Below are 15,394 nucleotides of genomic sequence, written 5' to 3'. Positions count from 1 at the left end.
CAAACTTCAATGTCATAATTACCTGAGTGCTGAAGAAGTGATTTTTGTACCACTAAGGTTCAGGGAGCGAAAAAATTCAACTCCAACACTGTGTGCAAGATGTCCCATTGCAATCTCTAAATCTTCTTCTGAAAATGGCTGGTTGGCCAAATCAAGCTCTCTGAGGGTGTTGCTCCATTTCTGGGCAAGCATGTGAATGCCTTTCTTAGATGCTACCATGGTATTGCTGTTAAAATACAAGCCCCAATAAAAACACTCCAGCCCTACACAAAAGAAGGGTGGAAATTAGGAAAATCAGCATTTTACTGTAACCCAGAAATCAAGTTATTAATGTTAAAGGAATAGTAGCCCAAAAATGAAAAGCATATCACTATTTGTTCTCCCTCAAGTGGTTCCTCTGCATTTTTTTTTTTTTTGAACACAAAAGATGTGTAGAGAAAATCTAGAAAGTAGAGACAATCAAATAATATGAAAGCCAATGGTTACCAGTTTCCAGTTTTATTCAAAATATCTTGTTTTGCTTCTAACAGAACAAAGAAACTCAAAGGTTTGAAGCAAAGAGTGAGTAAATAATGACGATTTTCATTTTTGGGTGAGGTCTAAGAGCTAATAGCTGTGTATGGTTTACATTAACAATAATGAGGTCTTATATTAAAATAACTTACTCTCACAAGGCAAAGCATAGAGGCCAGTGGGTGTGATGCGGGAACCTCCACGTAGGTCCAGCACACGCAGATTGGGGGAGCCATGGAGCACATTGTTCAGGTCATTGTCAGTCATAAAGGAGTGAAAGGAAGTGGCAATGCACAGCTCCTCTAGCATGGGAAACCCACATGTTGAACTGGGGATGTTGCGGATCATTTTAGGAACTGCAGTGACATTCATCAACCTAAAAGTCTAAATATTACAAAATAATAATAACAGAAGAACAATCGGTTATTTACCCCAAACTGCAACTCAAAATTCATTCATTTATTCAATTTCCTTCGGGTTAGTCCCTTTATTCATCAGGAGCAGCCACAATGGAATGAACCGCCAACACATCCAGCATATGTTTTATACATTGGATGCCATTCAACTGCAACCCAGTATTGGGAAACACCAACACACTCTCAAATGCACATACACTATGGCCAACTTAGTTTATTCAGTTTACCTATAGCGCATGTCTTTAGACTGAGGGGGAAACCTGAGCACGCGGAGGAAACCCATGTGAACATGAGGAGAATATGCAAACTCCACACAGAAATGCCAACTTGTCAAGCCAGGACTCGGACCAGCAACCTTTTTAAACTTTTTAAATTCTTGATTGTGAAGTTTTCAGTTCAAAGACCTTGCAAGTGAATGTATTGCTCCGACTAAATTTATTTCACACTGTTACTGATAACTGATTTGAATATATTTGCCTTTGTTTATTAAAGTAATACGCCCAAGAAGTCAATGTTTACCAGTTAATTTGTAATAGATAAAGGGCGCTGTTATTAGGCACGACACAATCTGCAAATAAATTCATATACATAGCAATGTTTAATAAAACAAAGCAAATGAAAAAGTTTGTTTGGCTCAGTGATGATAGTAGAATAGATGCTAAGCAACTGCAGGTGTACATGTGTATATTTGTAGTGAAATCTACAACAGTTTTGAACACCAAGTAGAATCAATTAAATATCCATTTTATAAACTACCAGTCAAAAGTTTGGGGTCAGTTTTTCCTTCTTTTTTCAAACAAAATTATTCTGTTCATCATTCATGCATTTATTAAATGCAAAAAATATAAAATGGTCTGTAGTTTCAAATTAAATTAGTACTCCAGTCATTATTATATAATATTAATAATGATATTAATATTCATATATATATATATATATATATATATATATATATATATATATATATATATATATATATATATATATATATATATATATATATATATATATATATATATATATATATATATTAATAATATATTACATATATATTCATTCATTCATTTTCTTGTCGGCTTAGTCCCTTTATTAATCCGGGGTCGCCACAGAGGAATGAACCGCCAACTTATCCAGCAAGTTTTTACACAGCGGATGCCCTTCCAGCCGCAACCCATCTCTGGGAAACATACACACACACACAAACTCATACACTATGGACAATTTAGCCAACCCAATTCACCTGTACCACATGTATTTGGACTGTGGGGGAAACCGGAGCACCCGGAGGAAACCCACGCGAATGCAGGGAGAACATGCAAACTCCACACAGAAACGCAAACTTAGCCGAGGATTGAACCAGCGACCTTCTTGCTGTGAGGCGACAGCACTACCTACTGCGCCAAAACATGTAACAGGAAATGTAATTGAAAAGAAAATACCATAACAGCCATTACCTCATCCATGGTTAAACCAACAAATAATAAAATACCATTGTGAACATTATAAACCCCACCACCACTGTTCTTTTTGAAGGACAATGAATAGACAGAATAAAATCAAATAATATTTCAAAGAACTGTTCTACTTCTGATAGAACTTCTTTCTAATGCACAGAATTCCAAAAACTAAAATTAACTAAATAAAACTAAATAAACCCCTGACTGGGAGATCTGGCAGAACAAAAGTTACATTCTATATAATACTAAAAGATACAGCCCTGCTATTGTCATCTGCCTGCTTTTTATGTTTTTATTCAATTTTTTTTTTATTTTTTACATTTTTAGTTTTATATTTGAAACTGACTTGCCGGGGCAGAATGTGGCTGTGTTGATGGTTTGGTGCCTGTGGAGGATTTAGCAGAACATGGCTGTGCTGATGAGGGGATTGATGCTTGTGGGGGGTTGGCAGACAGTACCAGAAGAGGATGCTTAAAGTGCATATGATTATGCATTCCATAGAGGGTGGCGTGCTGGCACAGTGGGTAGCCCTGTTGCCTCACAGCAAGAAGGTCACTGGTTCGAGCCTCGGATGGGTCAGTTGGCATGTTCAAACACATGCAATATAGGTGAATTGGGTAAGCTAAATTGTCCGTAGTGTATGATTGTGAATAAGAGAGTATGGATGTTTCCCAGTGCTGGGAAGCAGCTGGAAGGGCATCCACTGCGTAAAACATATGCTGGATAAATTAGTGGTTCATTCCACTGTGGCAACCCCAGATTAATAAAGGGACAAAGACGAAAAGAAAATGAATGAATAATTATGAATATGTTGACAGATATTTGATATCTCTGCCTCCGCTGATTTCACTTTTGCACACATTACATACAGTATCACTTTGTTTTATCTGCAGCACCACTGACTGTAAAATGCTTCCACACAGAACCTGAGCAAGTTTTTTTTTAAATCCATGTGAGGAGTTTCAAGTTAATAAGTGAAGGTTAACTAGCCCATAGCATATATCTTGCTGTCTGGAAAAGCTACGTAAACAGACAGCACCCAACTGCAGACACACCATTGTTATACAATAACATATATAATTTAGGGGGGCTAATAATTCTGACTTCAACTATATCTATCTATCTATCTATCTATCTATCTATCTATCTATCTATCTATCTATCTATCTATCTATCTATCTATCTATCTATCTATCTATCTATCTATCTATCTATCTATATATATATATATATATATATATATATATATATATATATATATATATATATATATATCTATATATATATATATATATATATATATATAGGTTAATAATAAAATATTAATTTTTATCAAAAAAAAAAAAAACATCCTCAAAAGATAACAAGAATCCTGATAGCATTTTGCAATGAATAACCAAAGCAAGTTTAATACAAAAGCATTGTTTATGAGGCCAATTCCAAAAAATCTGATCAACAGTTTTGTTGGGTATATTACAGAAAGAGCAGCATGTATCTATATCCGACTTCAATTCTTCCAAAAATGTCTTGGCTGGATAAAATCTGTGGAATAGTCTAAACTAAATTTCTCTAATTATGTAAGTTGTTATCTATTTTACAGACAAAGGGCTCTATTTTCACGATCCATGCGCAAAGTGCAGGTCGCAAACGCATTTAGGGCGTGTCAGAATCCACTTTTGCTAATATAAGGATGAAAAAATCCGCTTTGCGCCGTGGCGCATGGTTGAGCTTATTTTCTTAATGAGTTATAGGTGTGTTTTGGGAATAAACCAATCCGAGTCTCATCTCCCATTCCCTTTAAGAGCCAGATGCATCGCGCCATAGCGCATTTGCTATTTACATTATGACTTTGTAAGTGGAAAAACTGAGCATTTCACTAGCAAGAAAACAGCTAAACAGAGCACCCTCACCTCTCACGCCCTCAGTTATATCCGCGTCTAAGGCGGCATCCGCGACACTACCCTCACCACCCACGCCCTAAGTTATATCCGCGTCTAGGGCAGCAGAATAGAGATCGCGGCGTCCGCGACAGCTCCCTTGCGTATTGCTCTACATCTTGTGTGTATTAAGCAGTGTGTAAGCCAGGCGCACAACTAACGCGCTCTGCGCTGGACAATAGACTGGCTTTGTTCTGGTCTATTGAAAAATCTATTACTTTCTCAGAATAGCAACGCAAAGGGCCTCAGAACACCTTCCTTTTTAGATCAGAATGCCTATGGGCAGGGGCGGACTGGCCATCTGGCAATTCTGGCAAATGCCAGAGGGGCCGGACCAATTTTTAAATGTGGGCCGGTCAGTTTTTTTATTATTTATTTGTTTTTGTTTTTAAGTGCAGACAGCTTTTATCTCTTGCTAGATGTGATATTATGATGATGATGATAAAAATAATAATAATAATAAATGTTAAGCATTTGGCCCAATCGGCAACAGCCGCCTGGTTTAAAGATGGGCCGACCCAATCCAAGGTTACCCGGACATAATCAAAATCGGGCAAGAATGTCATATTATTTCACCATCTTTACACCAAAATAAATAGTTATTGTGCGTGTCCGTGGGTGGGGTTGTGTCGGTGTGGTAATGTGGGCTGGTGTAGCAACAGTGCCAGGGCTGAATTTTTGTCTCAGTCCGCCCCTGCCTATGGGAGCACATATGAGCACAAATGCATTTGCTATTTGAACAGCGTGGCGCAAAACGTCACAACGACTATTGCGCCAAGCTGAAACTAGCAAACAACTATTGCGGCGCGGCTTGCGCCACATTTCGCCGGGTGTATGATAGGGCCCAAAGACTGTACATTTTTCTGTTGAATCTGGTCAAATATTTCCATTCAAAAACACTTCACAAATAGGGTTGTTACATTTTTCTTTTGTAAGAGAGGCCTGATTTAGCAATTATGTAAGGGATAATAATTTATATTAGAGTGATTTCTGAAGGATCATGTGACTCTGAAGCCTGTAGTAATGAAGCTGAAAATTCATCATTAAAAATCACTGGAATAAATTATAAAAATAAATTATAAACAACTTTTGAACAGTTATTTTATTGTGCTATAACATTTCACAATTTTACAATTTGTACTGTATTTTTGATTAAATAAATGCAGCCTCAGTGAGCAGGATAAGCTTTTAAAACATTAAAAAATTCTACTGACCCCAAACTTTTGACTGGTAGTGTAAATCTTATTGCCAGTAATCTGTATTGCACTGTGTTAAGCTCTATAGAAGTAAAAATAACTTTTATCAGTGCAAAATGAAGTGGGTGCAAGTAAATCAGTGTTGTTATCAGAAATGGATAGAATGCGTAAATCAATCCAGTGTGTATTTAGCTTCAAAAGCACACCCTTTCTCTAATTCTGGGATTGTTTTTGAGCTGTCCATGTCTTAATGTGCTATGTAAAATGCAGACTAAACAGTGGGTTAAACACCACACCGCTGCATGAGCACATGATATGAAAACTACATCTCACAGCTGGATAAAACAAGTAAGTTATTTAGTGGTTTAGTGATGCACAAACATCAATGATGATTGCCACAGTTGTTACTACAAGTGTGTTTTAGAATAGATGGGTGACATATTATGTGGTATATCTTGTGGCATCTCCCTGTGGTCCTGATTGGAAATCAGAACTTCTGCTTAATAAAAAAAAAGTCAGATTTTTTTGTTGTTGCAGTGTTAGCACTACACATAGTCTACTAACACTTTAAAGTGGTAGCGGCATTAAGCACAAAGTCTACTAAGTACTCTAAATAATCATTTTAATGATTAATGTCTAATGATTAATGTAATTAAGAAACAAAAACTGTTTAATTAAAAAATATATATATAAAGGGTTATAATTGGTTTGTGGACATGTACATGTGAAGATCACAACATATTTAAGTTTCATACCTGAAGTTTGGGGCATCCAATCTGCAAACCTTGAATACAGATGGGGAGCTGGGAGTATCCGCCATCTAATTTAGTATTGATCTCCAGCAGCCTGAGCTCAGGACAGCAACCTTTCTTTATATTCACAAACATTAGAACAAACAATCAAGTAAACAGTTAAGTAAACAAAAAGTACACAAATTAAAATCAACTTACAGACAAAGCACTGAGGAGTTTGTCACTCTTTGTGCTGTGTGTGAAGTAAATTTTTTTTATTTGGTTGCCATATGCCTCAAGGAATGACACAAGACCATCAACGTTGATCTATATTTAAAAGAGAGAGAAAAAAATATATAAGGAATAGCAGTAAAACAAAACAAAAAATATGGGTTGCATGCTACTATACCTGACAAAAATAAAAAATGACTATTCTGCCATTATTGCTTCCCTACATGTCATTCCAAACCTCTTTGTAGTAACCCCTGGAGTCAAGCCCTTCTGCAGCTTCAAAACCTGTCCTGCCCAGCATTAAATGGTAGACGATTAGTAAGTGTAGGTGGCTGTACTATAACTGTTTCTTCCCCACAGTCATGGCACAGAAAAAAATAATACAATTTTATTATTTGTTAAAATGACAATTTAAAGAAAACTTAAAATTAGATGTATTTATTATAGCCAACTTTCTATTAATTAAGTATAGCTAGAAATAACTGTCTGTGGTATCTCAAAGATTTATATTTTATACAATTAGCACTTCCAAATGAAGTTAAATATTGAGTGGCGCAGTGTTTCTCAACCACGTTCCTGGGTGACCACCAACACTGCAGCCGTTTCTCAATATGCGTTCTTCAGCAATCTTGTGTCTTCGTGTAACGTCATTATCAACTGACAAAGTTCAGTTCCAAAACTGAAGACGGCAAAAAAAAAGAGGACGCTTGAAAGTTCCTAGATGCATTCATAATTTCGAGGACACATCGATGCAGACTTGAGCACAAAACTCAATCGAGTAGTCACTGCAGCTGAATTAAAGAGGTGGCAAGCACAGCATTTTCTATAAATTTATTATAAAAGATTTATTATTAAAGACTTATTATTATTAAAGACTAATTTATCTCAAGAGTTTCTCTAAATGAGAAAGTAAACATTCACAATGAAACTCTTAATAAAGGCATAAACATATTAAGGGTGTTTATTTGCTGAAATGCATCTTTTGCAAAGTATATATTGAAAAGGGGAAGAAAAAACAATAAATCGTTGGATGAATGCAGTAATGTTTAAATAATTCTCCATTAAAAACCTAAGAAGGTCATGTGACCATCAGAAAGAACCCAGAAATAACGCAGCATCTCATTTCTCATAGGATTCGGTCTCTGTACTCACCGTTTCCAGAGTGTGTTCATACGAGGTAACTTGGCAAGACCGCTCTCCATAAGAACATGAGTCCATTCTCTGCGTTCTTGGAATTGAGAAACAGGCTGCATCTTTTGAATGCCTATTTTGCCTTTCACACCCAATACAGGTCTTTCAGTCGCTGCTAATGAGCTGATGATCTGAATCAGGTGTCTTTGGTTAAGGAGACAAGAAAAATGTGCCAAAATGGTGGTCAGCCAGGAACATGGTTGAGAAACACTGGATTAGGTAGTGCATCATTACATGATAGCAAAGTAATGGTAAGGAAGGTTGTGAGTACCGACTTGTGGTTGAACAGGTTTTCAGGTAAATTTGCCATACACATTTGTGTCTGTCATTTTGTAACTGTGAATGACATTTTATAATACGTAACAATTATTCTGTAACTTCAAATTCAAAACATATGTTTCTGTGTGTGCAAATCGAGAGATTCAGCTATTCGCATCCGAACTGTGAGTGTACATTTAAACCTACACATACAAATGTTTTTATCACAACTTTCAGGATTTGCTACTGATTTACCTTCATAAACAAATGTCTTTCTCTATTATGGAGATTTGTATGATGTTTTTTTAGTTTATTGTACTTGCATGCATTTGTGATATAGAAGTAATTTCATATTTCTGTGTGTATAAATGTGGGTGTATAAATTGTGTGTAGTGTTTAGACAAAATGTTTTAAAATTTTACATTTTTGCTTAGACAACTGTCTGTATCTGTTCTGTACAGCCACAGAACAGGAAAAAAAAGCAAAAAAATCAGAATTAACTAAAATGAGTAGATAAAAAAAAAACTTATTTTACAATAATTATTTTTTTAAAGCAGCTTTACAAAATGTGCATTTTATTATTATAAAATTAAATTAAATTTACAATTAATTATAAGTTATTATAAGCATAGTTAATCTGCAACTCTGTTGCATATAGGGGATGTCTATATGTATGTTTAATTAAGTGTACATGTTTAATGATGTGTAAAATAGAGTAACTGTCTTTTTAAATCTACGTAAACTGCAACAAAATCACAAACAAACCTCTGAGTGTTGCACATTTATATCCTCTAATGACTGACAGTCAGCACCAAGATTTTGGAAAGCCTTTTCTGTCATTCCTGTGCAGTAGGAAAGCTTGAGAGAGTGAAGACTGAGGCATGATTGTGAAACTTTCTGGAAAAAACAAGAACATAGAAGGTATTATATACACAATCCTTCCAAAACATTATAATGAATATAGTCTAATACTAGACATACACTTTGAGACTAGATAATTTTTTCATTACCTGAATGACATAATCAACATTTTTTTTCCAATGGCACAGGGAAAACTCTCTCAGCTGAAACAATCTGCAATAAACAGATATAACATCAATTCATTTGTATTTATGATATTTTACTGCACATTATCTAACATGAAAAAGATTTGCAAGCCTTTGCAAGAAGTTCTTCCAGTTAAAACAAAAAACTTCTGGTTTGGTTCAACCACTGACCTGTTTTCAGCTAGCCAGTCTACAGTGTTCTTAATCTTCTGTTCTGTCCCAGGTAACTGACTCTTACCAGGTTCAATCCAACAGTATCCAATAGACACACTGCGCCACAGGATGGGAGAAGATGCAGCTCCATTCCACAGACGACAAACTCTGCCAACCCTTGAAAGACAGCAAATAAATGCACCTATAAAAAAGTATCTTTAGAAAACTTTTATTCAAAAAGTAAATAGCCCCCTAATCTAAGCTTAATATCAAACTCCCTGACTAAAAAGCTGAATTTCTGAAATACAGGCCACTCTTCTGCTCTGCATAATTGAAAATGGTTTTAGCTTGTATATCATTTTGAAGGACTTTTATAGACGCAATGAAAACAACAAAGGATAACAATAACAATTCTCTGCAGACTTCCTGGAAAAAAACTTCCTGCTTCCTGTTTGCTTGTCTTCAAAGTGATTGAGGTAAAGTTGGTTTTATTATATTCATACATTCAGACTTTCTCCTTAATAATACAATTTCAGAAAAATATTCACTGCAGATTCTAAATAGTGAAATCATATTAGCAGCAAATGACTATTGAATTACAACACTGTTCATGGTCAATTTCCATATTTTGAAGACATGGCGTGGAAAAAAATAATATAATGCAGTGCTTTGTGTTTGGTATGATACCCCCTTTATATTGTATCTCAGCCAGGCAGTGAAGATTGCTTTTTTCTTTTTTTTTTAAGAAATCAGATCTTAAACGTGGCGATTTTGAATGGTGTTTGAATATTCAATCAATTCCATGCGTGTTCAAGAAAAAAGGTCAGGAAAGGTTTTTCTGCAATGTCAAAAATCATAACAGTTTATTGGATACAAATGAATAATTCGATTCACAGAATTCTGTTATCCTCAATGCAAAAGTTACATTAAGGAGGTGCGCAACAACTTTCTTTTTCTGACTCCAACTTATATAGGCAGCTGATATTAACAGGTGGAGTTTAGTGAAATTCGTCATTTGTCAATTATTGTTCAGTCCTCCATTGGCCGCACCCCAGACATAAGTCCTCTTTTTCTACGAATTCTCTGCACAACAATAAAAGCATAAAACTTTTTTTGTTCTGTGTTCAGACAGGTTTCTGCAGAGCTGAATTTAATTTTGGACCAGCATTTATCTACTTCTGCAAAAATGCTAATTAGTATGCACAGCATCTCACACACAACAGTAGAAGTTCAGTTAATATATGACCCTTACATGACCTTTACAAATAATTGTTTGATTAAAAGAAAAAGAGACAAAAAATAATTAAAAAAATGATTCCTATTTTCTAAAAATGGAATGACGGTTAATGGGAAGCCTTAGGGCTGGCTGACTGAAATTGACTGAAGTCTGTGTGAATATACCCCATTACATAGTGCTAATGTTGTTTTAAAGCCAAATTGACATTAAATATTATTCAGAATATTAAAATTACCATGGTAAACAATAAAGGGAGCTGTCGGTAAACGAATGTGAGAATATAAAACCAACTTGCCCTCATTTTCAAAGTGCTCCTTGATGCATATGATAGCTAGATAGCATTTAGCCTCCTGACAATTTAGCTTCAATTAACATATACAGTCTGGTGACTGCATTTGACTTGAATGATTTACAGTTAATGAGTGTGAAAGGAATCAAATGGGGCAGAAAAATAGCCTGACCATCATGCATGAAAGAATAACATAAAGATTATATAGTAAAAAAATTATATTTTAGAATAAATATTTTTTAAAAATTAGGTTTTATACATTTTTTTTATATTTATTCCAGAATATTCCACTGCCTCCTCCAAAAAAAATATTTCAAAGACATGTTCAACAAAAGTGTTCACTAAATTCCTTTGGAATAACAACTCCTTCTAACACTCCTGTATTTGCCATATGATAGAGGAGGTCTACAATGTTCTAATTTGCATTGGTATTATTGGGCTGTGCAACTTAGAACAAATGAGTTTTATTTTTTATCTCAGGACTGCCTGATTTGGGTTTAGATGAAATCAATTAGCATTAAGTATGGTCTACAATTAAATTACTGTTTATAAAGCATCTTAAAAAACTTGTTTTCAATCCCATAGTTATGAATATAATTTCCATATGGTTTGACATAAAGACATTTTTCAGTGCCTGCTATACCTTATTTTCAGTCCAATTTGGGGCAATAAAAAATTTAAACCAGGTGCGTTAGATGCAGGATTCAACATATGGGCAGAGAAGGGATTTAGAAAGATAGCAGATTTATTTGTTAACAATATTCTAATGTCATTTGAGGAAATTGTTAGTACATACAGTATTCCTGCAAAACATTTCCTTAAGCATTTACAAAAAAGAAAATGTATCCTCAAATCACAAATTTCTGCATTACACAAGATGATTGTGTCAGGATCAAAGGAATCTTCAAATTGTAAATTGAAAACTTGGAGATTAGATCTTAAAAGGACTGGATGAAGACATGCAAGAAAGCTCAATCACTAAATGAACACTCGTCTAAAACTGCTATTATATAAGTGGTTGATGAGGATTTACATAACTCCAGTTTAATTGCATAAATACAATGAAAATTTTCCAGATACTTGTTAGAGATGTAGAGACCTTAAAGGAACACTATATGACTGTATGTGTTAATGTAAAGGAATACAGAACTTCTGGAAAGGTGGAAATGAAATGATAAAAAAAAAAGATTATTGAGGTTATTATAGAGTTGAAATCAGAATTATTCGCACTGCTTTGAATTTTTTGTATGATAAGGTTTTTTTTTCTTCTGGAGAAAGTCTAGTTTTATTTCACCTAGAATAAAAGCTGATTTAATTTTTATTAAAAATCATTTTAAGGTCCAAACTATTAACCCCTTTAAGGTATATATATACATAACCGTGAGACCAGTATAGGTTCACACCTCTAATATATATATATATATATATATATATATATATATATATATATATATATATATATATATATATATGTATATATATATATATATGTATATATATATATATATATATATATATATATATATATATATATATATATATATATATATATATATACATATATATATACATATATATATATATATATATACATATATATATATATACATATATATATACATATATATATATATATACATATATATATATATATATATATATATATATATATATATACATATATATATACATATATATATATATATATATACATATATATATATATATATATATATATATATATATATATATATATATATATATATATACATATATATATATATACATATATATATATATATATACATATATATATATATACATATATATATATATATATATATATATATACATATATATATATATATACATATATATATATATATACATATATATATATATATATATATATATACATATATATATATACATATATATATATACATATATATACATATATATACATATATACACACATATATATATATGTATATATATACACATACATACATATATATATATACATATACATATATATATATATATATATATATATATATATATATATATATATATATATATATATATACATATATATATATATATACATATATATATATATATATATATATATACATATATATATACATATATATATATACATATATATATACATATATATATATATATATATATATATACATATATATATATATATATATATATATACATATTAGAGGTGTGAACCTATACTGGTCTCACGGTTCGGTTCGGTTACGATTATCATGCCTTCGATTCGGTTCAATTCGATATTTCGGTGCATCACGGCGCATTGACAATGCTTTCCATATACAGTGTTATATTTTAGAGGAGAGGTTATAACAAGCTGTCTGTATAAACACACAGACACACAGCACCACACTGTCTCTCATTTAAACACAAACATAGACAGCACCAAAGAAACAAACACACACACACACACGCACACACACTTGAGCCCTCGCAACAGGGAGAGCTCACGAAGAGCGGATCAGAAAAACAAAAAAAGAAAAAAGAAAAAAATAAGCACTTTTCCGACCGTCCCTTGCTGAGAGCTCCTCTCAGCGCGAGCTATCCCGGCTATACACATATTGTGAGGGCTTAAACGGAGCAGTGCTCGTAGTGTGGAGCAAAAAAAAGAAAGACAGCTGTGAAACATAACCAGCTTTGTCTTTTTGTTGAAAACACTCTTTGGATCTTTTTAGGGTAAGAGGTTTTTGAGTTATTGCCATCTGTAACTGAATGCGTGTCAAGAATATCGAAAACAAAACCAACTGAACCGCGCTCATTTCTGGCGCCCTCCTGGATATACAGCGCCCTTAGCATTTGCCTATGGTGCCTATGCCACGGACCAGCCCTGAGTTGGCTGAGTGTTGTAAATACTCGCGCTCACCTCCCTCGCGACAGAGAGCATAGGAGATAAATGACGTCAGTACATAATAACCGGTTATGGTTATTACTGAACCGATACCGAATTGTCCGCGTCTGCATCACGGTGCACCAAAGAAACAATTAATTTTGACACCCCTAATATATATATATATATATATATATATATATATATATATATATATATATATATATATATATATAGTCTACAGACTAAAACATTATTATACAATAACTATATAATTACCCTAACCTGCCTGGTTAACCTAGTTAAGCCTTTAAATGTCACTTTAAGCTGTATGGAAGTGTCTTGGAAAAATATCTAGTAAAATATTATTTACTGTCATCATGACAAAGATCAAATAAATCAGTTATTAGAATTGGGTTATTAAAACTATTTTGTTTAGAAAAGTGTTAAAAAAATCTTCTCTCTGTTAAGCAAAAAATGGGGAAAAAATAAACAGGGGACTAATAATTCTGACCTCAAATGTACCAATGTCACCTTTTGTTTTTTATTTCTTTTATATTCCAAGGAGATTAAGTTAAAAAAGATGGAGCATATATTTATGAATATATGTATTCTGCAAGCGAAACACCGTATTTTATTAAACTGGAAAAGTATATTTGCACTAAACATAGGCTGAAAGAGATGGTAACAAACATGTCAATGGAATAATACATCAAGAAATAAGTACATATTTTGATAGAGTTTGGGAACCTTTTATGTTGTTTTTAAAAGATGGTGTATTTGGAAATGTATTACTAGAAAATTTGTAAAAGAGGTGATATTGTATTCTGATGTGAAATACGGAGGAGCCTTTCGTTTTGTTTGTTCATTTGCTTGCTTGTTGGTTTGTGTTATACAGTATCTGGCTCATGGAAATGTTCATGTTAAAATATAATAAAAAGTAATTGGAAAATAAAAAAAATAAAGAGACAAACCAAAAATAGATATTCCATAACTTGGACAAAAATAAGTACAATTTAATACAGCAAAAAGTTTACCTGCAAAGAAGAGGTACAGCTCCATCCTGGAAAACTGCAAACTGAAAGATTTTCACCAGGATCTCCAATGGTAAACTCTGACCCCAGTGATCAAAACGGTCTGTTTTTGCACTGTCCATAACATCATGTTTATCATCAGTTTCCTCTCTTACTTTGAGGACTTCAGTTTTTACTGGAGCTTTTTCCTTTTTGCTAGTAGAGCCTTTGGTCTTGGCTTTTTTGTTAGTCTTTTTTTTCTTACCCACCTTCCGCTTGGGTTTCCACACACTGTCACCACTGCTTATATTTGATATGATCAAAAGCATGTCCTCTCCCTCCTGGACGGTGTAATTTGGTCTTACAGTTCTTTTGACGGGTTTTCTCTTTTTCTTTTTGCTTTTGTCATCCTTAAGAGAATCAGCTTTTCTCTTCAAAGGAGCTTTTCTCTTTGCAGGTTTGGTTGGGGATGTTTCAGCTCTGCTAGACTGAGCTGCTGACATTTCTGCAGAGGAAGCCTGCGCTACAGTGCTTTCCATTATGATTTATATCTACAACTAACGTTAGTACCTAATAAATGCAGCACTGAGCATAAAAGATCGCCATGAAAGCAAAATACACAAACTGTCTACATATACAGACAGTTCATTAACTTGACAATCGCTTCTCTTTATTACTGTATAAATTCAGCAGCAGATTCACTGTAAATATAGAGATTTGTGCAAATTTAGTTTACGTCTGTAGCTCAATTATTTAAATTAAAAACAACAATAAACTGAACTGCCGCCTTGCTCCTTTGTTGTTATTATCCGAGTCCCAAGATGCACCTT

At 33.5% G+C, this 15,394-nt stretch overlaps 1 protein-coding gene across 5 annotated transcripts in view; it reads right to left on the bottom strand.

The window, feature by feature from the left end:
• fbxl6 (F-box and leucine-rich repeat protein 6) overlaps positions 1-15,394 on the bottom strand; it is a 15,908-nt gene extending 514 nt beyond the window's left edge. The window contains exons 1-8 of one of the 5 annotated variants that reach the window (XR_012394473.1): positions 14,589-15,394; positions 9,148-9,306; positions 8,941-9,004; positions 8,696-8,827; positions 6,470-6,577; positions 6,275-6,384; positions 666-897; positions 23-263 (exon numbers count right to left, since the gene is read on the bottom strand). Coding sequence is in view for 3 of the 5 variants with exons in the window: in NM_001309518.1 (NP_001296447.1) it covers positions 23-263; positions 666-897; positions 6,275-6,388; positions 6,470-6,577; positions 8,696-8,827; positions 8,941-9,004; positions 9,148-9,306; positions 14,589-15,103 (1,565 nt within the window). In the remaining 2 variants the exon portion in view is untranslated. Of the gene's footprint in view, positions 1-22; positions 264-665; positions 898-6,274; positions 6,389-6,469; positions 6,578-6,659; positions 6,772-7,633; positions 7,843-8,695; positions 8,828-8,940; positions 9,005-9,147; positions 9,307-14,588 lie in introns of those variants that run through there. The other 4 variants (NM_001309518.1, XR_012394474.1, XM_073930565.1 and 1 more) reach the window with 4 other exon arrangements.

Source organism: Danio rerio, chromosome 19 (genome assembly GCF_049306965.1).
Source record: "Danio rerio strain Tuebingen ecotype United States chromosome 19, GRCz12tu, whole genome shotgun sequence".
In the NCBI taxonomy this organism is placed as follows: Eukaryota; Metazoa; Chordata; class Actinopteri; order Cypriniformes; family Danionidae; genus Danio; species Danio rerio.
Note: the sequence above shows the minus strand (reverse complement) of the source record. Positions and strands in the feature narration are given on the sequence as shown.